At 50.3% G+C, this 23,323-nt stretch overlaps 1 protein-coding gene across 1 annotated transcript; it reads left to right on the top strand.

Moving 5' to 3' along the window:
• The first annotated feature begins 558 nt into the window (after positions 1-558).
• Positions 559-20,658, top strand: POLR2A (RNA polymerase II subunit A). The gene is made up of 29 exons (XM_043475440.1): positions 559-1,057; positions 7,653-7,785; positions 7,930-8,066; positions 8,174-8,347; positions 8,514-8,795; positions 9,109-9,270; positions 9,379-9,599; positions 9,772-9,904; positions 10,383-10,507; positions 10,601-10,811; positions 11,335-11,544; positions 11,629-11,797; positions 11,985-12,079; positions 12,223-12,426; positions 12,559-12,781; positions 13,207-13,390; positions 13,766-13,937; positions 14,032-14,137; positions 14,223-14,428; positions 15,527-15,751; positions 15,889-16,135; positions 16,434-16,534; positions 17,343-17,447; positions 17,538-17,720; positions 17,920-18,123; positions 18,259-18,445; positions 18,552-18,665; positions 18,822-18,971; positions 19,074-20,658. Exons 1-29 carry the CDS (start codon positions 965-967, stop codon positions 20,228-20,230), a joined length of 5,913 nt encoding a protein of 1,970 aa, XP_043331375.1. The 5' UTR covers positions 559-964; the 3' UTR covers positions 20,231-20,658.
• Positions 20,659-23,323: the final 2,665 nt, after the last annotated feature.

Here is a 23,323-nt window from a genome sequence, read left to right as displayed (position 1 = left end):
CCAGGAGATGCCCACCCGTCCCAGGAGGCAGCTAGACAGCTATCAGCTACTTCCGGACCAGCAATCGGCCTCGCCATCTTGATCTGTTCTTGCATATTCAGAGAAATTACTGCATATTCATGACCAAGAATGGCCCCCGCACTCCCCCACTCCGGGAACCCACTTGGGAGGATCCGACCGGCCCCGCCTCCTTCATTACCGATTCTCAGAACAGACCATTTTCCAGTGTGGGGGGTTATATTAATAAGAAACTTTAGCTAAAGATGAAACCGCACGCCAAACTAGAATAAAACTGGCCTATATTTATCCTCGAATCTTTAAACCTTAAACCTCGGTGCTGGAGGGAGTAGCGAAGGGAGGCGGAGGGGTAAAAAAGTTCCCTTCCCCAACGTCATTTCAAAAGGTCACCCAGCCAGGGAGCTGAGGAGCGACGATCTACGACTCGAGCGCGCGCCCCGTGCACGCCGGCGCAGGCGGCCCCGTAGCGCAAAGGAGGGCGGGAAAGGAAGGGGCGGGGGAAGCTGGGGCGAATCTATAAAGGGCGTCATTCGGCCAGTTCTCTCCTCAGAAGCGCCGAGAGCGCGGCCGGGACGGTTGGAGAAGAAGGCGGCTCCCGGAAGGGGGAGAGACAAACTGCCGTAACCTCTGCCGTTCAGGAACCCGGTTACTTATTTATTCGTTTCCCCTTTTCTTCTTCTTCCCCCGAAACCTTTTCCTTTCCCTTCCTCTTTTTTTTCTTTTTGGGAGACAGAAAAATCTCCGGAAAGGCGGAGGAGAGCTCCTTTCACCCCTTTTCGTTTCCCCGCCTCCTTCCCTCCCCCACCTTTCCCTCCTCCGGCTTTTTCCTCCCAACTCGGGGAGGTCCTTCCCGGCGGCCGCCCGGACGGGGTCTGAGCGCCTAGGTGGAGGCGGCGCAGGCTTTTTGTACTGAGGTTTGCGCCTGCGCAGCGCGCCTGCCTCCGCGATGCACGGGGGTGGCCCCCCCTCCGGGGACAGCGCATGCCCGCTGCGCACCATCAAGAGAGTGCAGTTCGGAGTCCTCAGTCCGGATGAACTGGTAAGCGGCTCTGCCCTCCCACTGCTCCTCCCTCCCGCGTCGCGGGCGGGGCTTGACGATAGCCGTGGAAACTTGGCACTTCTCTTGCCCAGGGGGACTAGATGGCTTAGTGGCGCCAAGGCACTGCTGGGTCCAGCCTCGGCTAGCCAGAGTTAAATTTTCCTAGAGGATCAGCAAGCTTAGCGCTGTGTCCGAGCTGGGGGCCTGGCAACAGGAGGGGCTGGAGGGTGAGCAGGAGGGAGAGAAGCGGAGTGATGGGTTCCACACCGCAGTCACCAACGTTAAATGAGATGACACGAATGCTAAGAGGCCTTTACAAGTTTGGATGAGAAGTTGAGCCCCCCAGTTTTTTTCCCTCCCCCTGCTACAAATATTAACGAGTACCTGCTCCGCGATGGGCAGAACAGACGCTGGGGATACAGAACTGAAAAAGACGAGGACCCTATCTTCTAGAATCTAGAGCACTTTTTTTGAGAAGGGGCAGAGAAGACAGACCATAAACACGAATAAATGAACAAGATAATTCTGTTAAGGTCAAGTGTCTTAAATAAAGTGAAACGGTGTTATGCGATGGATAGTGAATGAAGTGAGGCTTCTTTAGATGGGCTGGTGTCTGGGTCTAGAAAGGCCTGAGGTGACATTACCCGAATAATGAGAAGCAGCCAGTCTCCTAGGCAATAGGTTCTCGGACAAGAGCTTTTCAGGCAGAAAAAAGAGTAAGTGCAAAGGGCCTGAGGGAGGGTGTGCCCTGGAAGCTGAAAAGTCACCAGGGTGGCTGGGGTTTAGTGGTGAGAAGGAGAGTATTATTAAACCATTACTGGAGAGGCATGAGGTGGGGCAGGCCAGGTGGGATATTGTAAATCATGGTAAGGAATCCGGATTTCATTCTGTTTTCAGTAGAAAGCCATCGGAGAATTATAAGCAGGAGAGTGGTATCAAATTTACATTTTTTTAAAAGATGATTACTTTGATTGTTCTATGAAGAACTGACTCGGGAGGAGGACTAAGAGTGGAAGGAGGAGGGACCAGGGAGGAGGGAGGGCTATGGGCGAATCTAACTCCTTTGTGGAATGAACTGGAGGAAGCCAGTGAGCTGGAAAGAATGGAATTGAATAGCTCTGTTTGTGGATGGAGACAATTTTGCTAGAGGCAGGGGCTCAGCTATAGGAAAGTTGTGTCAGGAATTAGAACTTCCTGAACTCAGACCACACAGAATAAATTCCAGATGGAGTGAGGTTGACGTCTAAAAAACAAAACTAAAGCACTCAAAAAGTATAGACAGCTTTTGGATCCTGATACCAGGGGAAAAACCCTTTGTAGGAATGAGTGAATTATGGGTAAATTTCATTGAGTGCCTGTTATGTGATAGGCACCCAGCTAAGCATTTTATCTACAAAGAAGAGCAAGGCAAACTTCACTATGTAAAAATAAGAGCCACTTCTGTTTGTCAGCAACACCATGAACAGCTGAAAAAAAGGTTGGGAAACCGTATTTGCAACGTGATGGACTAGGTTAGGCTTCTTAATGTATAAGGAATATTTAGAAATCAGGAAGGCACAAATCTAGATAAGAGGATCAAGGATACGAATAGGCAGTGCGTAGAAGTACTACAAATGGCCAGTATAAATATTCAACTTACTAATGAAAATATGCAAATTAAACACATTTTTTTTTTCTTATCTGATTTTTCCCTGTTGACAAAAGCACTGGGAAATAGGCATGCTTACACAATTTTTGGTAGGGATAGATTGGTGTATAAGCTTCTTGGAGGACAGTCTGACAGTATGGGTTGTTTAATATGCATATTATTTGGCCCAGTGCTGCACTTAAAAAAATTTATCCTTAAATAAAAGACTATTAATGTCTCTTCTCAAGTATGCCACTCCCCCAGTCGTGCCTGGTTCAGCAAGCAACAGAGTGCATCCAGTGGCTCTGGCCCTAAACCCAAAAGCCATCTTTTTGACTCCTCCCTTTCTCCCAGCCTCTGCTCAGTCTGTCTGCCAGTCTGTTGGTTCTGCCTTTCAAAATGTGGAATCCAGTCTTTTATGACTGGCTCAGCTACCATGGTTCACCCCACCGTCGTCTTTCCCTTGGGGTACCATGGTGGTCCCAGACCCTAGTTGTTTGTTAGAGTTTGCAGAGCAACTAGAGAGATCTTTTAATCGTATCTCTCTCCTGCATGGAATTCTCTTCAAAGTTTCCAGACTCTGTTCTGTGAGGTCCTGTGCTTTCTGACCCCTGCTGACCTCTCCATCTCATTCCCAATCTCCTTTTTGCTCTTTAACTTCCCTGACCTGCTGGTTAATCCAGAACTAGGAGCTCATTCCTGCCTCAGGGATTTTATTATTCACTGTTCCTGCTGCTTAGAAAAACATTGCTCAGACCTCTGCAGGTCTGTTCCTTTATGTCAGTATGTTTTCTGCTCAGATGTCTATCATTAGCTGCTGTTCCCCAACCACCCTATTTAAGTAGTATCTTTTTACATTCTCTAACCCCCAGTCTTGACTTTATTTTACTTCATAGCTGGTCAGTACTTGAAAGGATTAGTTTTTTTGTTTCTTACTCCCGGAATAGAATGTAAATTTCATGTAGGACTTCGTTATTCACCTCTCTTCCTCCAGCATCTCAAATAGTGCCTGGCACATAATAGGCATGTAGTAAAAGTTACTCAAATAAATGGGTGAACAAATAGTTGGACATGTACATAAAAATATACATAGAAGGATTTTTACTGCAACGTTGTTTGTAAATGATACTGTTTGAAATTATAGGTCACGTAAGTAGTTAACTAATAGGAATTCTATTTAATAACACAGGATTTATTATAATAGAATAAGACTTTCTTAATAGGTTAAGTCCCCTGACTCCCAGTTTGCAAACTCCCTAGGCACCGCAGCACCCACAGGGGTCCAGTTGGAGATTTTTAAATTTTCAGGAGAGGCACAGTTCATCTATCTGCCTGATGCCTTGGGAATCACTCGATTGGGCAGCTTTCTTTTCAGCATTAGATGGCGCCAGATCCCTTTTGATGACGTCATATCTTTGTGAAGCTGGGGTTTTAGCAGTTGCTAAATACTGGGCAAGAATCAGGTAGAACCAGAGATAAGAGTGGTGATGTCCTGTCTGATTCTAAGATTTGAGAAGCGCGGTGCGCAACAGGTGTCATAAGTAATTGTGGTTATTCTGGATAAGTAAAAATGTTATTTTATAAGTAAAAGTGTTATTTTTATTTTAATACATTAAAGTAATATTTGTCTCAGTTTTTGTGTATTGTTTTTTCAAAGGGCTGTTAAGTTGCTCTCCTGTAAACCGTTACTAGGTTGTTTGGATCCAGGTATTTTAACAAGTGGATCTCTTTTGGCTGTGAGAGGTAGTGAGGCAGTAAGGACATTGTGAACCGCTAAAGTTTAGGAATCTGGAAAAAGGAAAAGGTTTCTCAACAGTATGCAGAATGAGGCTCCATTTATGGAAGAATGGGAATATATTTGCATTTTTTGAAAAGCATGGAAGGCTGTTCACAGAATTTCACAGGCATCATTGTTGGTGTGTGGGCTTTTGCGAGACTGATTTTGGTCTGCAAGGCTTACCATTTATATCATGCTTCGTGTTAGAGGGAATAGCAAAGTTACACTTAGGCCTGGAGAAGCCTCTTGGGGCATGGATACTATTAAAGGTAAAATATTTCCCAGACCTCTTGAGAGTAGTGTATGTGTTGAAATAGAGAGGGCTCTTAGGTTGACTGTAAGACACAGCGGTCATCTTTGCTTTTTGAGGAAGGTTTTGGCTGTTTCCAAGTGAGGGGAAGGAAGCAAGGAGGGTTGCTACTGAGGCTTTATGCAAAGCTTGTACAGAGTCGGGGGAAGTGGGCTCCTGATTACATTTGAAGGCATTGCCTCCATTCATTAAAAGCAGTTGTCCACCGTGGAAAGCATAACTCAATTTGTTTATACTCCAACTTATTCCAGGAAGAATTTAAAACAGTAATATACTCTTTAGGTGGAGTGTGGGCTACAATGGTGAATCAGAAGGTTATCCTGGTCAGATTATTTATAACTCAATGAGGGGTTTCCTACACACGCAGCAGGTATTCACTGAGCCCCTACCCTGTGCTGGTTACTTTACTAAACAAATGAAACATGATCCTTGCCCTCAAGGATTACAGTCCAGTGGGAGAGACAGATGTGTAAACAAGTAATTAAGGATGGGCTGAGAACTTTGCTGGGGTGTAGATAAGGCTAGGAAGAGTTGAGAATGCTCTATAAAGAGATGACATATGAACTGGGCCTTGAAAATAAGTTTGCTGGAAAGGAGAGCATGTGAAGAAAAGGAATTTTGAGAAATCTATTATAGTTGGAGTAGAAGTGTTGAGCCCTTGGAAGTCAAACCTACACCATATGGGCAGTGCGAACCAATAGACAAAGGATTGGGGGCTGAAGTATTTTGTGTGTAATCCAAAATATAACTTAGGTAGAGGGGTTAGTCCAGAATATTCCAGGACAGCCCCTGGCCCGCTCTCAATGCCTGGAAGCCGAGGGAGTCTTTAGAAGGTAGCTGATTTGGTGAGCATGGACTTGGAGCAGAGGGACATGAAAAGCCTTGAGTGTTTAGGCCTGTCTCTAGTGACTTCTGGAAGCCAGATTCAGGCCTGCTCCTGCTTCGTTGTGTTTCGAAGATCATTATGAGAGGATCATTGGTTTGACTATGAGGGAACAACGTTTCTCTTTTCAGGTTCTTTGAGGGCACTTCCTGCAGTGGAGGGTCCTAAGTAGTTTAGTTCAGTTTGACAGGATCCAGAATAATAGAGGAATGCTGCCTGCCCAAGAGATGCTTAGAATCTATGAGGAAGACAAACCCCAATAGATAACTTCACTGTGTTATGAGATGTGCAGTGATGGAGGGGTATGGAAGCATGGGAGGGGCACCATTCTGCCTGGGGAGGCTGTGTAAAGGCTTTCTGGAAGAAGTAGTGCCTGAGCTGAGTCTTTTATTTTTTTAATTATTACTTTTTGGTCTTTGTTGCAGTGCACGGGCTTAGTTGCCCGGCAGCATGTGGGATCTTAGTTCCTCAACCAGGGATCGAACCCGTGATCCCTGCATTGCAAGGTGAATTCTTAACCACTGGACTACCAGGGAAGTCCCTGTATCATATTTTAGATTGCACATAAGTGATATCACATGGTATTTGTCTTTCTGTGTTTGACTTACTTCACTTGATATGATTATCTTTAGGTCCATTTATGTTACTGCAAATGGCATTATTTCATTTTTTCATAACTTAGTAATATTACATTATATATATGTACCACATCATCTTTAGCCATTCATCTGTTGATGAGCATTTAGGTTGTCTTGGCTGTGGTGAATTGTGCTCTGGATGTCCTTGACTTTAACTAATTGTTTCTGCTGCAGTACTGTAGGATGATGAGCATATGTTTGGAATCAGAGAGAGCTGGATTTGACTTCTGCTGGCTCCTTGAGATTGAGGCCTTGGACAGTCACTATATAGCCTCAGGTTTCTCATGTCAAAGAGATAGGAATTCACTTAGAGCAGGTTAGTGGTTAGGGTTAGAGAAACAAGGTACATTAGGTATGTTTAGTGTCTGGCATGAAGTTGACACTCAAAATAGAAGCTTTTATTAAATATTTCTGAGTTCTTTCTGGAAGTTTCTGGTTTTCAGTGTGTGAAAAGTTGCCATGGGTTTCCTTGAACAGCTCAGAGCAGAAGTCTCTTCTCCAAGTTGTACCTATTTCTGAGCTCTGCCTTCTCTCCTTTTCCTCCACTGAATTGGTCCCATTGAGTTCTGGCTGTACCTTCCCCAGGATTCTCACCAAGGGCCAAAACCCTCAAGCCATCTCTTGAGGCTCCAGGGTTCACCCTGAAAATTTTCTGTGCTCCAAAAAAAAAAAAATTTTCTGTGCTCCAAATAATTTTCACCAAACCTTTGCTCTATCGCCCCTTTCTTCTGTCTTATCCTAAAATGTCTGAACACAGAAGGGATTCAGGCTGGCCCAAGCCCTTGAGAAAGAGGAGGTGACAAGGATATAGGGGAAGAGCCTAACTTTAGGAGGTGAGGTTAGAGTTGACAGGCATGTCTTGGGGCAGCACACCTGGGCTGTCAAGGTGTGGGTGGCCGTACGGGGACATTCCTGCCAGAGACCCCAATTCTGGCCTTGATTTCAGCTTTGGGAAAGAAACAAGGCATTGATTTTTCTTTTTTTTTTTCCTTTTCTTTCCCTGCCTTGAAACAGCTTTATTTCTTTTGCGGTAAAATTCTATGGATGACAGTGGCCTAAAATTCAACCCAAAGGAATGAGTAGTGTGTGTGGAGCCCAGAGCTGCCCACACAGTAGTCTGCATGCCCTGTCTCACTCAGAAGGTGACTGGAATGAGCTTCTGACTTGTGGTATTTGACTTTGGCATTTTCAGAATCAGATATCTCACACACTCACCCCCCACTCCTCTCACTCCAAGCTAAACCTGCTTAGTTCTTTTGTAAGTAGTTTGGGGTCCTTTGAGGCTTCAGTATAAGAGCTCCCCAGCCATGAAGTCTGAAAACTAGGGATTCAGTTTAGTATTGGCCTTTCTTTTTCATAGAAACGAATGTCTGTGACAGAGGGTGGCATCAAATACCCGGAGACAACCGAGGGAGGCCGCCCCAAGCTCGGGGGGCTGATGGATCCGAGGCAGGGAGTGATTGAGAGGACGGGCCGCTGCCAAACCTGTGCAGGTGAGCGCTGGGGGGGACTGGCGTGGACCCTGGAGGGAGGGAGAGGCTTGACCTCACAGAGAACTGGGACTGAGGGTGGAAGCCCAGAGACCTGATCTCCGAGGTGAGTGCTGGAAGGAACATGTGGCATGTGTTTTCCCACAGGAAACATGACGGAGTGTCCTGGCCACTTTGGCCACATTGAGCTGGCCAAGCCTGTGTTCCACGTTGGCTTCCTGGTCAAGACAATGAAAGTTTTGCGCTGTGTCTGCTTCTTCTGCTCCAAGTTGCTTGTGGACTCTGTGAGTGGTAGACAGGCTCTGTCCTGGGGAAGGGTTGCTGGGGGCGGGGGGGTGGGGAGGCAGGGGAGCAGCCCCAACTGACCCTACTCTGTCTGCTCTGTTCCCAGAACAACCCGAAGATCAAGGACATTTTGGCTAAGTCCAAGGGGCAGCCCAAGAAGCGGCTCACACACGTCTATGATCTCTGCAAGGGCAAAAACATCTGCGAGGGCGGGGAGGAGATGGACAACAAGTTTGGTGTGGAGCAGCCTGAGGGCGATGAAGATTTAACCAAAGAAAAGGTAGCTGGGGCTGCCCAGACTGTTGGGAGCAGGCGAGGGGCAGGGTGGTCTTGGAGGGAGAAAGGGGAGAAGACAGCAGAAGCAGCAGGACCTGAAAGTCACAGAAGAGGGAGGGGCTGGCCAACCCACCCTCTGGGCTCTGATGGTCTCTCTGTCCTGTTGGTAGGGCCATGGTGGCTGCGGACGGTACCAGCCCCGGATCCGGCGCTCTGGCCTGGAGCTATATGCAGAATGGAAGCATGTCAATGAGGACTCTCAAGAGAAGAAGATCCTGTTGAGCCCCGAGCGGGTGCACGAGATCTTTAAGCGCATCTCTGACGAGGAGTGCTTCGTCCTAGGCATGGAGCCGCGCTACGCCCGGCCCGAGTGGATGATCGTCACTGTGCTGCCTGTGCCCCCGCTCTCCGTGCGGCCCGCTGTTGTGATGCAGGGCTCTGCCCGCAACCAGGTCAGCAGCTGTGGGACCCCACTTCATAGCTAGGCTGGGTATCTGGGCAAAGGTGTTTGGGGGTGGGATGGGGAAGGTGTGCAGGGTGCCAGACAGATCATCCTGGCCTGAAGACACCTGCCACTTGCTGGCTGTATGACCTTTAGTGAGCCCCTTAAGGAGGTTAAAGCCCATCAAGGTGCTTCTGGATCTGTGAGCCGAGAGCCCAGAGCTGCCGCCCGGGGTGGTGGTGAGGGGCGGGGGTGAGAGACACTGTATGCTGGCACGTGCAGGGTGGCTGGACGGTGGGTGACAGTGCTGACTTCTGCCTTAGGACGACCTGACCCACAAACTGGCCGATATTGTCAAGATCAACAATCAGCTTCGGCGCAATGAGCAGAATGGCGCAGCTGCCCATGTCATCGCCGAGGACGTGAAGCTCCTCCAGTTCCATGTGGCCACCATGGTGGACAATGAGCTGCCTGGCTTGCCTCGTGTGAGTTAGCAGGGTCCCCGCGCCTGGAGCCTCGGAAAAAGGAGAGGGGGCCAGAGTGGGAGCCAGTGCTGACTGCCGGGGTGCTCCCTGTCTTTTGTCTCTTCACAGGCCATGCAGAAGTCTGGGCGTCCACTCAAGTCCCTGAAGCAGCGATTGAAGGGGAAGGAAGGCCGTGTGCGTGGGAACCTGATGGGCAAGCGGGTGGACTTCTCAGCCCGCACTGTCATCACCCCCGACCCCAACCTCTCCATTGACCAAGTCGGCGTGCCACGCTCCATTGCCGCCAACATGACCTTTGCGGAGATTGTCACCCCCTTCAACATTGACAGGTGTGCTCAGTTCAGAAACCCTGCCTGGAGGGGCCAGGATGACAGGGGTGCTTTCGCAACTCTGAGAGAGCTTTGAAGTTGAGAAATTCAAGTGCCATTTGTGGCTTTGGGGGAGGAATGACGACAGGGCTTTTTGGAGAGAGCAATTTATTGATTGCATCCCTCTCCCTAGACTTCAGGAACTAGTGCGCAGGGGGAACAGCCAGTACCCAGGAGCCAAGTACATCATCCGGGACAACGGTGATCGCATTGACCTGCGTTTCCACCCCAAGCCCAGTGACCTTCACCTGCAGACTGGCTATAAGGCATGTAACAGGCTGGGGGTCCGGCTGGCACAGGCCAGCTGAGGCTATCGTATTTATTGGAATCTGTGCCTTTTTAAAAAACTCCTGCTGTCCTAGGCAAGCTTGTAGCTGCCAGCTGCTGGCATTCCGCAGTGAGGGTGGGGGTCACATAAACCCACGGGTAGCATGAAGGACACATGACAGGAAAGGGAGATTGGCGGGGGTGGGGGTGGGGGGGTGCCTGGAGCAGAAGGTTTCATGGTCAGAGTATCTTGAGGTTTTCTCCCCCGGCTGACTTCCCTGTGGTTTGGATACCGTGTCTTCGTTTTCTCTGATAACCTGGAATCTAGCCTAGGACCTGGCCCAAAGCAGGTGGTTAGTAAGCATTTTAAGTGAAATGACATCACAGCGTCGCCTGTCTCAATATCTCAGGTCCACTATAACTTCACTGTTAGCACCCCTCCTTGACTGAGGTTTCTCCCGCCTCTCACCTCCCCAGGTGGAACGGCACATGTGTGATGGGGACATTGTTATCTTCAACCGGCAGCCAACTTTGCACAAAATGTCCATGATGGGTCATCGGGTTCGCATCCTGCCCTGGTCCACTTTTCGCTTGAATCTTAGGTCCGTCCGCCTGCTGAGTGAGGTGGTGGGGCTGGGCTTCTCCCTGGGTTTCACTGGAGCATCTCCCTGACTCACCCTCCTCTTTCACTGTAGTGTGACAACTCCGTACAATGCTGACTTCGATGGGGATGAGATGAACTTGCACCTGCCACAGTCCCTGGAGACACGGGCTGAGATCCAGGAGCTGGCCATGGTGCCACGCATGATTGTCACCCCCCAGAGCAATCGTCCGGTCATGGGCATTGTGCAGGACACATTGACTGCAGTGCGCAAATTCACCAAGAGGGATGTCTTCCTGGAGCGGGTGTGTGATCTGGGACAGGTGGAGGTGGGGAGAACCTGACCTGGGTGGGCAGCGCCCAGCACAGCAATGATGGGGGAGGGGCAGTGACTTGTGCTGATTGGCTATGTACTGATCTGTATGTGAGACAGTGGAAGGGAACCGGCTTAGCAAAAATCAAGACCAAAAACAGTGCATGGTCTTAGCTCCATGTTTAATCTCTTAAAATGTCATGTAATTTCAAATATCCTCTGGAAAGTAAAGGCAAAGAGAGAAATAAGACTTTGTTAAAATTCTATTTCTTTTTCCTTTGTCTTTATTTTCTAATTATTAAAAGTAGTTTGTAATTACTGTTTAAAGAAAAAATGACTCTGAAATTTTGATCACAATGAATTTTTTCAGTGAAAGTTTGGCAGACACTTCTTTTGCCATTTTTTTGCCTCCAAGATCTGGCTTTCCCCCTTGGGCTGGGAGGCCTCCCCTGACATTCACAAGCGGGGACACCTGCAGTTCTGACTTCCTGTCTCTCTTACTCTTTTCCTTCCAGGGGGAAGTGATGAACCTCCTGATGTTCCTGTCCACGTGGGACGGGAAGGTCCCCCAGCCAGCCATCCTGAAGCCCCGGCCCCTGTGGACAGGAAAGCAGATCTTCTCCCTCATCATTCCCGGCCACATCAACTGTATCCGCACCCATAGCACCCACCCCGATGATGAGGACAGCGGCCCTTACAAGCACATCTCTCCTGGGGACACTAAGGTGGGGCTTGGCTTCCTGATGCAACGGGCAGGGCTTCAGAGCCGGGAGCATCAGCAGGGGCCATGAATGGTGCTCTCTCTACAGGTGGTGGTGGAGAATGGCGAGCTGATCATGGGCATCCTGTGTAAGAAGTCTTTGGGCACGTCAGCTGGCTCTCTGGTCCACATCTCTTACCTTGAGATGGGTCACGACATCACTCGCCTCTTCTACTCCAACATTCAGACTGTCATCAACAACTGGCTCCTCATTGAGGGTAAGTCCAGGGCTCCACCAAGTTCTGTCAACAATCCTGTCCCTCTCACTGCTGACTGCTCTTCTACCCTCCCCTTCTCTTCCCTCCTTGGGTTTGATTCCCTCCATCTATGCTCTTGGCTGTGAGTCTGTCTCATGTTTCTTGGGAGCCCAAAGAAGGTGTTGCTGATGCTTCTCCCCATTTCCAGGTCATACCATTGGCATTGGGGACTCCATCGCTGATTCTAAGACTTACCAAGACATTCAGAACACGATTAAAAAGGCCAAGCAGGATGTAATAGAGGTGAGAAGGGAGGCTGGGCAGAGACTGAACCAGAGGCTCCCAGTGGCTTTGAACTTGAGGAGTGAAGGGGATATGGGACTGAGAGGGACAGGGACCAGCAGAGGTCGATGTCCCCCTGAGAGTTCCGCCTCCTTTTGCACCAGGTCATCGAGAAGGCACATAACAATGAGCTGGAGCCCACACCAGGGAACACCCTGCGGCAGACGTTTGAGAACCAGGTGAACCGCATTCTCAACGATGCCCGAGACAAGACTGGCTCCTCCGCCCAGAAATCACTGTCTGAATACAACAACTTTAAGTCTATGGTCGTGTCTGGGGCCAAAGGTTCCAAGATCAACATCTCCCAGGTGGGGAGTCTTTTTTTTTTTCCAGCAGAGGGTCCCTTGGAAGTGGGAGGAGGAATGGAGGGCTATGCTGCTAGGGGGAACGCACTGAGAAACTCGAGGGAGGGGACGCAGCCCAGCTTTTCTGTTCCCCAGGTCATTGCTGTTGTCGGGCAGCAGAACGTGGAGGGCAAGCGGATCCCATTTGGATTCAAGCACCGGACCCTGCCTCACTTCATCAAAGATGACTATGGGCCTGAGAGCCGAGGCTTTGTGGAGAACTCCTACCTGGCCGGCCTCACGCCCACCGAGTTCTTCTTCCATGCCATGGGGGGCCGTGAGGGGCTGATCGACACAGCTGTCAAGACTGCTGAGACTGGTGAGGCCCCAGCCACCAGCCGGTCCCAGGGAGGAGCCCAGGCAGAGAAAGCCTTGGGGGTTTGAGTGGGGTTCTCAGTCTGAAGTCTTCAGTCTCCAGGGAAGTCATTTTGGCCTCTCTGGGAAGAGCAGAGACTGAAGGTCAAGAGTTAGGCAGACAGCCTTTTTCTGGCTGCGCTGTGGCATTCCATGTCATGGGGATGGAGCCTGAGGCTGTCTGCTCCTGACCAGTCATGTGGGGATGGTTCCTCGGGGTCTCTACTGGGCCCTGGTTCCATCTGGTGATGGTGGGCATGGCTTTCCCTGGGAGGTCTCAGGGGCCACCAGCTGGCTCCCCTGAGGACCAGAGTGGCCAGCCACACTCTTCCTAAGGTAGAGAGGCTCCTGTTCTTGCTTTGGGCCCCTCAGTTGATTATCTGCTCCCAGGATACATCCAGCGGCGGCTGATAAAGTCTATGGAGTCGGTGATGGTGAAGTACGACGCCACTGTGCGCAACTCCATCAATCAGGTGGTGCAGCTGCGCTATGGCGAGGATGGCCTGGCGGGCGAGAGTGTCGAGTTCCAGAACCTGGCCACCCTCAAGCCTTCCAACAAGGCCTTTGAGAAGAAGTGAGGAGGCAGCTGGAGGGTGGTTCTTGCCCCTGGGGCTCAGGGCCAGGGTTGTAGGAGTCCCCGTCTCCCCCCCCACCCCCCAAGGTGAGATCACCTGGACTGGATCTTGCAGTGAACCTTATCCTTATCGTGTTCCTTCCCTACCTGTGTGGCAGCAGCCACGTGATGGGAGAGGGTGGACAGAGAGCTGGTGTTGATGCAGAGCACGCCCAGAGGGCGGGCACAAGCTCAGGGCTGCTAGATGGCCTTGGCTCTGGATCTTGTTTCCCTCCCAAGATTCTTCACAGCCCATCCCTATGGGCTGCACATCTCAGGAGTCACACCCTATTCTGGCTGGGATCTGCACCTTGACTCTACTCCTGCCACCTGTAGGTTCCGCTTTGATTACACCAATGAGAGGGCCTTGCGGCGCACCCTGCAGGAGGACCTGGTGAAGGATGTGCTGAGCAACGCACACATTCAGAATGAGCTAGAACGAGAATTCGAGCGGATGCGTGAGGACCGGGAGGTGCTCAGAGTCATCTTCCCAACTGGCGACAGCAAGGTGCGTGTGGGCACGAAGGGCTGGGCTGGAGAGGGGTTGGCCCTGCACAGCTGGCCCTGACTCGGGGTCCTGCCTCCCTGCCCTCCTGCCCTAGGTTGTCCTCCCCTGCAACCTGCTGCGCATGATCTGGAACGCTCAGAAGATCTTCCACATCAACCCTCGCCTTCCCTCCGACCTGCACCCCATCAAGGTGGTAGAGGGTGAGTAACTGCCGCGGAGCCACCAGGCCAGGCTCTGCTGGCAAGTTCCAGTCTACAAGCTCTTCATCTCTTGCTTGGCCCCCAGGAGTTAAGGAGTTGAGCAAGAAGCTGGTGATTGTGAATGGGGACGACCCCCTGAGCCGGCAGGCCCAGGAGAACGCCACCTTGCTTTTTAACATCCACCTGCGGTCCACGCTGTGTTCCCGCCGCATGGCCGAGGAGTTCCGACTCAGTGGAGAGGCTTTTGACTGGCTGCTTGGAGAGATCGAGTCCAAGTTCAACCAAGCCATTGTGAGTCCTGTACTCCTCACTCCAGCCTCGATTCTCTCTTTTGACCTGTTGACTTCTCTGGGCTCTGAGAACCTCCCATCTCTGCCCATAGCTGCCTGATAGAGTTCTCCTTCATTGAGACACTGCTGTGAACCAGGTCCTATGTTGGGGGCTTTATTCCGGTATTCCTCAGGAGTCTTAAGACAACCTTTGTAGGAGGGGTTGTTAGTGTTAGTTCCATGTTGCAGAGATAACTGCTGAGCCTTAGAGAGATAAATGCATAAAAGATGCTCGACACGATCAGTCATCAGGGAAATGCAACTCAGAACCACAGTGAGATTCCACTTCATGTCCACAGGATGACTAAAAGAAAAAGTAAACAAGTGTTGGTGAGGGTGGTGGAGAAATTGGAGCTCTCGTACACTGCTGGAGGGGATGTTGCAACTGCTTTGGAAAACAGTCTGGCAGTTTCTCTAGAGTTTAAACATAGAGTTACCATCTGACCCAGCAATTTCATTCCTAGGAGCATATCCAAGAAGCATGTATCCACACAAAAACCTGCTGCAGGTGTTCACAGCAGTTTATTCATAATAGCCAAGCAATGGAAACAACCTACATGTACATCCATTGATGAAGGATAAACAAGATAAGGCAATATTATTTTGTAATAAAGTAATGAGCTGTCAAGCCATAAAAAGACAGTGATCAACCGTAAATAATAGTATCACTAAGCAAAAAAGCCTGTTTGAAAAGGCTACATACTATATGATTCCAATTAAAAGGTTATCATTTATGGTATGTGATTGAAAGACTGTTATCAAGTGAATATTTAGCTCATAATTAGCATGCAGTGCTTTTAGAAATGAAGATTTTAGATGACATAGTCCCTTTTCCTGGGTGTGCAGCCCATTGGGCACTGAATGGCGTATATAAATTGAAATGCTGTCCGAGGAAGGGGATGATCAAATAGACTCTGATCTTTAAGTCTCTCCCTTTTCCAAATGCTTCTGTCCAGCCCTGACAGCACCTCACTCTCGTTTACTGGGGGTGGCGGGGTGGGGGTAGGCAGGCAGATTTGCTCTTCTGAGAGCAGCTCTTCTTACTCCCCATCATCCCCAGGCCCATCCGGGGGAAATGGTGGGAGCTCTGGCTGCACAGTCCCTAGGAGAACCTGCCACCCAGATGACCTTGAACACCTTCCACTATGCTGGTGTGTCCGCCAAGAACGTGACTCTGGGTGTGCCCCGACTTAAGGAGCTCATCAACATTTCCAAGAAGCCAAAGACCCCCTCACTTACCGTCTTCCTACTGGGCCAGTCTGCTCGAGATGCAGAGAGAGCCAAGGTGGGACTTGGGTGATGGGTTTCTGGGTGGGAGGAGGAGGGGACCCTTTCCTTTCAGTGAGGGTTTGGAATTCCTTCTCCAGAGGGTTTTGAAGAGGCCTTCGGAGCCTGAATGTCAAGAATCCCTCTTTCCTCCAGGATATTCTGTGCCGCTTGGAACACACAACATTGAGGAAGGTGACCGCCAACACGGCCATCTACTATGACCCCAACCCCCAGAGCACAGTGGTGGCCGAGGATCAAGAGTGGGTGAATGTCTACTATGAGATGCCTGACTTTGATGTGGCCCGAATCTCCCCCTGGCTTTTGCGGGTGGAGCTGGACCGGAAGCACATGACTGACCGGAAGCTGACCATGGAGCAGATTGCCGAAAAGATCAATGCTGGTGAGGCCAGGAGGTCCTGCCTGGGCTCCCCTCGCTACCCATCCTGTCCCTGTGCGCTCATCTTGGACATGCCACCCATACCCACCAACTTCCAGGCACTGGTTCTACTTCCCCAGGGCACCTCTTTTCCAGGTCCCTTCTGTACTGCCTTTTCCTTCTCATTCCTTCCCCACCCTCTTTCTAGAAGGGTTCTATGAGGAGGGGGAAGCCAAAAGAGAGCCCACTGGGAAGAACTATGGACGCACTGCAAATGGAACTAGCGCCGCAGCTGCCATCTTCCTCACTCATTTCTCCTCAGGTTTTGGTGACGACTTGAATTGCATCTTTAATGATGATAACGCAGAGAAGCTGGTGCTCCGGATCCGTATCATGAACAGTGATGAAAATAAAATGCAAGAGGTAAAGGGGACCCAGGCAGAAATTTTGTGTCAGACACAGAAAACCATTAAATCTGGTTCCTGACCATGGAAATTAAAATGAAGGCAGCATTGAGTGCCAGTCACACCATCTGAAGTGGAGATGGAGGGTGGCTAACAATGATTTTCAAAAGTTCTAGCAGGGAAAAATCTATCAAATGTGAAATAGTGCCACATGGATAAACAGATGGTGTTGATGTGCGGGTGTCCCTGTAGCCCGGTCACCTGGTTCTCTCCTCCCAGAGGGCAGGTCAGACAGTAGGAATGGCTACATCCTTGGGAAGGTGGGGTAACAGTGCCTATAATGAGACCCAGGAAAGTGCTTGACCAGTGACTTCACTCCTGGGCATGGCTCCTAAAAAATTGTTTGGCACATGTGGATGCCTGGCGCTTTTAATACTAAAAGCTCAGAACATCATATGAACTGGTGGAGAGTGGATAACATGTGGATGTGTCTTGAGCAAGGACAATACACCTCTGTTAAATGGGGTCACACGTCAAGGCGGTGGTGGGTGGGGGGTGGGTGGGCGACAGGGACCAGGAGTGGAGGCGCCATGTGCTTGCTTCCAGTCCTTGGAGTGCACAGAGTCGGAATGGTGTTACGCTGGTGGGTGAGGCTGTCTTCTCTGAGGTTTCTTTAAATACCATCCTAAAAACATGTTAGAAAGGAATCTTATTGGAAGGAACAAGGTAGGTCTGGGCCAGGCCCGGCTCTGTAGCTCAGGCTGTGGTCAGGGTGAGGCCAGGGGGAGCTGGAGGATTCTCAGAGGTCTGACTCGCTTCTGCCACAGGAGGAAGAGGTGGTGGACAAGATGGACGACGATGTCTTCCTGCGCTGCATCGAGTCCAACATGCTGACGGACATGACCCTGCAGGGCATAGAGCAGATCAGCAAGGTCAGCTGGCCATTCCCACTGCCCGTCCACCCCTGCTTCCTTCCGCCCACCGCCACCCACCCAGCCTGAGCTTGCTCTGGCCCTTGCCAGGTGTACATGCACTTGCCGCAGACCGACAACAAGAAGAAGATCATCATCACAGAGGACGGGGAGTTCAAGGCCCTGCAGGAGTGGATCCTGGAGACGGACGGTGTGAGCCTGATGCGCGTGCTGAGTGAGAAGGATGTAGACCCTGTGCGCACCACATCCAACGACATCGTGGAGATCTTCACGGTGAGCCCCTGGGTCTGGGGCAGTGGTTGTGGTCCATGCTTTCCTTTCAGGACATTTCTGTGATCTGGTTGTTTTCATGCCTGAATCCACTTTTGCACTTGGGCTTCATGGACGCCTGACTCTGGGTATGGGTGCCGGTAGCAGTGGGAGGAGAGCAGAGTTACCGGGTCTTGACCCTTCCCCTGCATCCGCACGCCAGGTGCTGGGCATTGAGGCCGTACGGAAGGCCCTGGAGCGGGAGCTGTACCACGTCATTTCCTTCGATGGTTCCTACGTCAATTACCGGCACTTGGCTCTCCTGTGTGACACCATGACCTGTCGTGGCCACTTGATGGCCATCACTCGACACGGAGTCAACCGCCAGGACACTGGACCTCTCATGAAGTGCTCCTTTGAGGAAACGGTACGAGAGACGTTCTGAGTAGATGGGGAGGAGGACCTCCTTGGCTGAGTGATGGGCCTTGGTGTGGTTTCTCCTCTGTCGAGTGGGATGTGGGGGATGGGGGGGTGACAGCGTGTCCCCTCTTCCGAGGTTTAGGTGGATGTGCTCATGGAAGCAGCTGCGCACGGAGAGAGTGACCCCATGAAAGGGGTGTCCGAGAACATCATGCTGGGCCAGCTGGCTCCGGCTGGCACCGGCTGTTTTGACCTCCTGCTCGATGCGGAGAAGTGCAAGTATGGCATGGAAATCCCCACCAATATCCCCGGCCTGGGGGCTGCCGGACGTGAGTATGAGGGTCTGCGAGGTGGAGGTGGGAGCAGGGTGGCCTTGGGTGGGAGGGCAGCCAGGCCCTGGGTGTTCTTCACGAGTCACCACGTGCCTCTCTGCAGCCACCGGCATGTTCTTCGGCTCAGCCCCCAGTCCCATGGGAGGAATTTCTCCAGCCATGACACCCTGGAACCAGGGCGCAACCCCAGCCTACGGCGCCTGGTCTCCCAGTGTTGGTGAGTGGCTGCCTGGGAAGACAGCCCTCTGGGTGGTTCAGAGGGTGGGTGGGCTGGGCTTGTGAGGGGTTCCCATGTTGGGGCGCTGGGGGTCCTGGAGCTCTGGGAAGGTTTGGGGCTTCAGCTCTGTTTTAACAAACATCTCTCTCTTTGCAGGGAGCGGGATGACCCCGGGAGCAGCAGGCTTCTCTCCCAGTGCTGCCTCAGATGCCAGCGGGTTCAGCCCTGGCTACTCCCCAGCCTGGTCTCCCACACCAGGCTCCCCGGGCTCCCCAGGCCCCTCAAGCCCATATATCCCCTCCCCAGGTGAGTGCTCCTTGTCTGTCAAGGCCAAGTTCATTTTCTCCTTGGTCTTGCCTTCTGGATGAATCTCTAATCACTTAACACCTCTCTACTTCTCTCCCACAGGGGGTGCCATGTCTCCCAGCTACTCCCCGACATCGCCTGCCTATGAGCCCCGCTCCCCTGGAGGCTACACACCCCAGAGTCCCTCTTACTCCCCCACTTCCCCTTCCTACTCCCCTACTTCTCCATCCTACTCTCCAACCAGCCCCAACTACAGCCCCACGTCACCCAGCTACTCCCCGACCTCTCCCAGCTACTCACCCACTTCTCCCAGCTATTCACCCACCTCACCCAGCTACTCGCCCACTTCCCCAAGCTACTCGCCCACCTCTCCCAGCTACTCGCCCACATCACCCAGCTACTCGCCGACATCACCCAGCTACTCGCCCACCTCTCCCAGCTACTCGCCCACCTCTCCCAGCTACTCACCCACATCACCTAGCTACTCACCCACTTCACCCAGCTACTCACCAACATCTCCAAGCTATTCACCAACATCACCAAGCTACTCTCCAACTTCTCCAAGTTACTCGCCCACCAGTCCTAACTATTCTCCAACCAGTCCCAATTACACCCCAACATCACCCAGCTATAGCCCGACGTCACCGAGCTACTCACCTACTAGTCCCAACTACACACCAACAAGCCCCAACTACAGCCCAACCTCTCCAAGCTACTCTCCGACTTCACCCAGCTACTCCCCAACCTCGCCAAGCTACTCTCCTTCAAGCCCACGATACACACCACAGTCTCCCACCTACACCCCAAGCTCACCTAGCTACAGCCCCAGCTCACCCAGCTACAGCCCAACTTCACCAAAGTACACCCCAACCAGTCCTTCGTATAGCCCCAGCTCACCAGAATACACCCCCACCTCTCCCAAGTACTCACCTACCAGCCCAAAATATTCACCCACCTCCCCCAAGTACTCACCTACCAGCCCTACCTACTCACCTACCACCCCGAAATACTCACCCACGTCGCCTACTTACTCACCAACCTCTCCTGTCTACACCCCAACCTCCCCCAAGTATTCACCCACCAGCCCCACCTACTCCCCCACCTCCCCCAAGTACTCACCCACCAGCCCCACCTATTCCCCCACCTCCCCCAAAGGCTCTACTTACTCGCCCACCTCCCCCGGCTACTCGCCCACCAGCCCCACCTACAGTCTCACCAGTCCAGCCATCAGCCCGGATGACAGTGATGAGGAGAACTGAGGGTGAGCTGTGCGCAGCAGCACCTGGCTAGGTGGAGGGTGGCCTTGAGGTACCCTGCCCCTCTGCTTCCCTGTGGGGTACAGCCCCAGTCTGGCTCCCTTGTACATAGTTCCTTGTGACAGTCCCCTGTTGAGATTCCAGACCCATTTTTGCTGGGGCTTTTGTTTTGTTCTCTACTTGTGCTATCTCAGAACCCACTCATCCTCTGTGGTGGTCTCCTTCCTGCCCCACTACCCCAGGCCTGTCCCCAAGTCAGACATCCTTCTTGCTGTGGCTTGATTGGGGATAAAGGGTATTTTAACTTCTTAGGGGTAGGTCCAGCTCTGGGTCGTCACATCTGATCTTCGGGAAGAACAAAGCGAAAGCTGCCTTTTGTCTGTTATTTTATTTTTTGAACTTTAAATAAAGTTTACTAATTTTGACCAAAAGTGTGTCTGTTGAGTGGTTTAGTAGGAGGCAAGAATACCCAGGCTCAACTCCCTGCCTGGGCTGCTGTTCTGTTTCCAGTGTTGAGGCTGATCCCTGCTAATGGGCAGGGGCAGGAAAACAAGCACAGACAGTACATTCTTTCACTGAACAAACTGTGTGCCAGGCATTGCTCTGTCTTGGCTTTGGGGTCGAACAAATAGGCCTCATCCTGCTTTAAATATTGACGTAACATCTTTTTCAGCAGTTCTACTGATTGTCATATTATATGGACTTCCCTGGTGGCTCAGTGGTAAAGAATCTGCCTGCCAATGCAGGAGACAAGGGTTCAATCCCTGGGTCAGGAAGATACCCAGAAGCATATGGCAACCTACTCCAGTATTCTTGCCTGGGAAGTTCCCTGGATAGAGGAGCCTGGCAGGTGATAGGCCATGGGGTGGCAAAAGAGTTGGGCACGACTTAGCAATTAAACAACATAATACATAATTTTAGAAAAGTCCAGAGAGGTATAGTACAGAAGCAGAAAAGTTACTACCCTTATCATCACCACCAGGAGGCATATTTTCTTTGGGTATTTTTCTTAGACGGTTCTCAAGTCACTTCTGATCAGTCTTCATTTTGGCCTCAAACCAACAATGAGATTATGAATACTAGGGTATTTTTTAAAGCTGAAGTTAAAGGACTTGCTGATAATTTTCTATTTTCAGTTGGCTCTGTCATATTTTGTTTCATGAGTTCTTTTTTAAATTCTTACTTTGGCCACACAGCTTGTGGGATCTCAGTTCCCTGACCAGGGATTGAACCCTGGGTCCCTGGCAGTGAAAGCCCAGAATCCTAACCAGTAAGCCACCTGGGAACCCTCTCAAGTATTACAAATAGTTTGGAAAGTAACAGGGCCAAGATCTATTTACTAAGATTATAGATGGTAGATACCATTTTGCAATATTTAATCCAAGTCTTAAATTGTTTTGATAGATGGCTTTTTTTTTAATGACTTTAAAATTTATTTTTTATTGAAGGATAATTGCTTTACAGAATTTTATTGTTTTTTGTCAAACCTCAATATGAATCAGCCATAGGTATACGTATATCCCCTCCCTTTTGAACCTCCCTCCCATCTCCCTCCCCATCCCACCCCTCTAGGTTGATACAGAGCACCTGTTTGAGTTTCCTGAGCCGTACAGCAAATTCCTGATGGCTATCTATTTAATGACTTGTTTTTATAAAAGGAAATTTTATTGTAGAAGATCCAAGCATGGCAGAACATCTCCCGAATCCTCTGAATTAACTGTTGGCAGTTGAACATAATCCCAGGCAGGTCTTTCATCATATAGAAGGATAGAAGTTTAAATAGAAATGGCTCTTTTCTTGGTGGTAACTCAGGATTCACTCTTTTTTTTTTTTTAAAGATTTATTTTATTTATTTTGGTTGCTCTGGATCTTTGATGATGTACAGGCTTCTCTAGTTGCAGTGAGTGGGATTCTGACTGCTGTGGCCTCTCATTGCGGAGCACGGGCTCAAGGCGCCCAGGCTTCAGTTGTTGCTTCATGTGAGCTCGGTGGTTGAAGTTTGCAGGCTCTGGAGCTCTGGCTCAGTAGTTGTGGCACATGGGCTCAGCTACCCCGCAGCGTGTGGGATCATCCCAGACCAGGGTTCAAACCCGTGTCCCCTGCATCGGCAGGCGGATTCCCAACCACTAGACCACCAGGGAAGCCCAGGATTTACTCTTAATAACTTGCCAGTATACTGTATAGCCGTCGTCATGTCACATACGTGACATTGCCAGTACTTACTTATCTTATAACTGGAACTTTGTACCTTTTGACCACTTTCATCTAATTCCTCCATCCCCTGCCCTCACTTGGTAATCACAAATCTGATTTCCTTTTCTATGAGTTTAGTTTTTGTTCTGTTTGGTTTAGATTTGGCCTGTAAATAAGATTATGTAGTAGTTATTACTTTTTTGGGCTGTGCGTGTGCCATGCCAGATTCTAGTTCCCCATCTAGGAGTCGAACCTGTACCCCAGCCTCTAGGAAAATCCCTACATAATACTTCTGTTTGACTTATTTCACTTAGCATAATGCCCTCAAGATCCATCCATCTTGTTACAAATGGCAATTAGATAAGTGAACTCTTTGCCAGGGCCAACCTCAGGGGAGGCAAACAGGGCGCTCTCCACGGGGACCAAATTTAAGGGGCAACAAAAAAACTCACAAATAATACTTTAATGCAGTATTTTAAAAATTAATGTAAAAATCTATGATGGAGAAAAGTAACATTTTTTAAAGCTTTTTTTTGGGGGGGGATGTGGACCATTTTCAAAATCTTTATTGAATTTGATATAGTATTGCTTCTGTTTTATGTTTTTGTTCTTTGGCCCCAAGGGGATCTTAGCTCCCTGATCAGGGATCAAACCTGCACCCCCTACATTGGAAGGTGAAGTCTTAACCCCTGAATTGCCAGAAGTGAAAGTCGCTCAGTTGTGTCCTACTCTTTGTGACCCCATGAACTGTAGCCTGCCAGACTCCTCTGTCCATGGAATTCTCCAGACCAGAATACTGGAGTGGGTAGCCATTCCCTCCTCCAAGGGATCTTTCCAACCCAGGGATTAAACCCAGGTCGCCTGCATTGAAGGCAGATTCTTTACCATCTGAGCCACAGGGAT

This window comes from Cervus canadensis, chromosome 1 (genome assembly GCF_019320065.1).
Source record: "Cervus canadensis isolate Bull #8, Minnesota chromosome 1, ASM1932006v1, whole genome shotgun sequence".
Lineage (NCBI taxonomy): Eukaryota > Metazoa > Chordata > Mammalia > Artiodactyla > Cervidae > Cervus > Cervus canadensis.
This window is presented reverse-complemented; position numbering and strand designations above follow the sequence as displayed.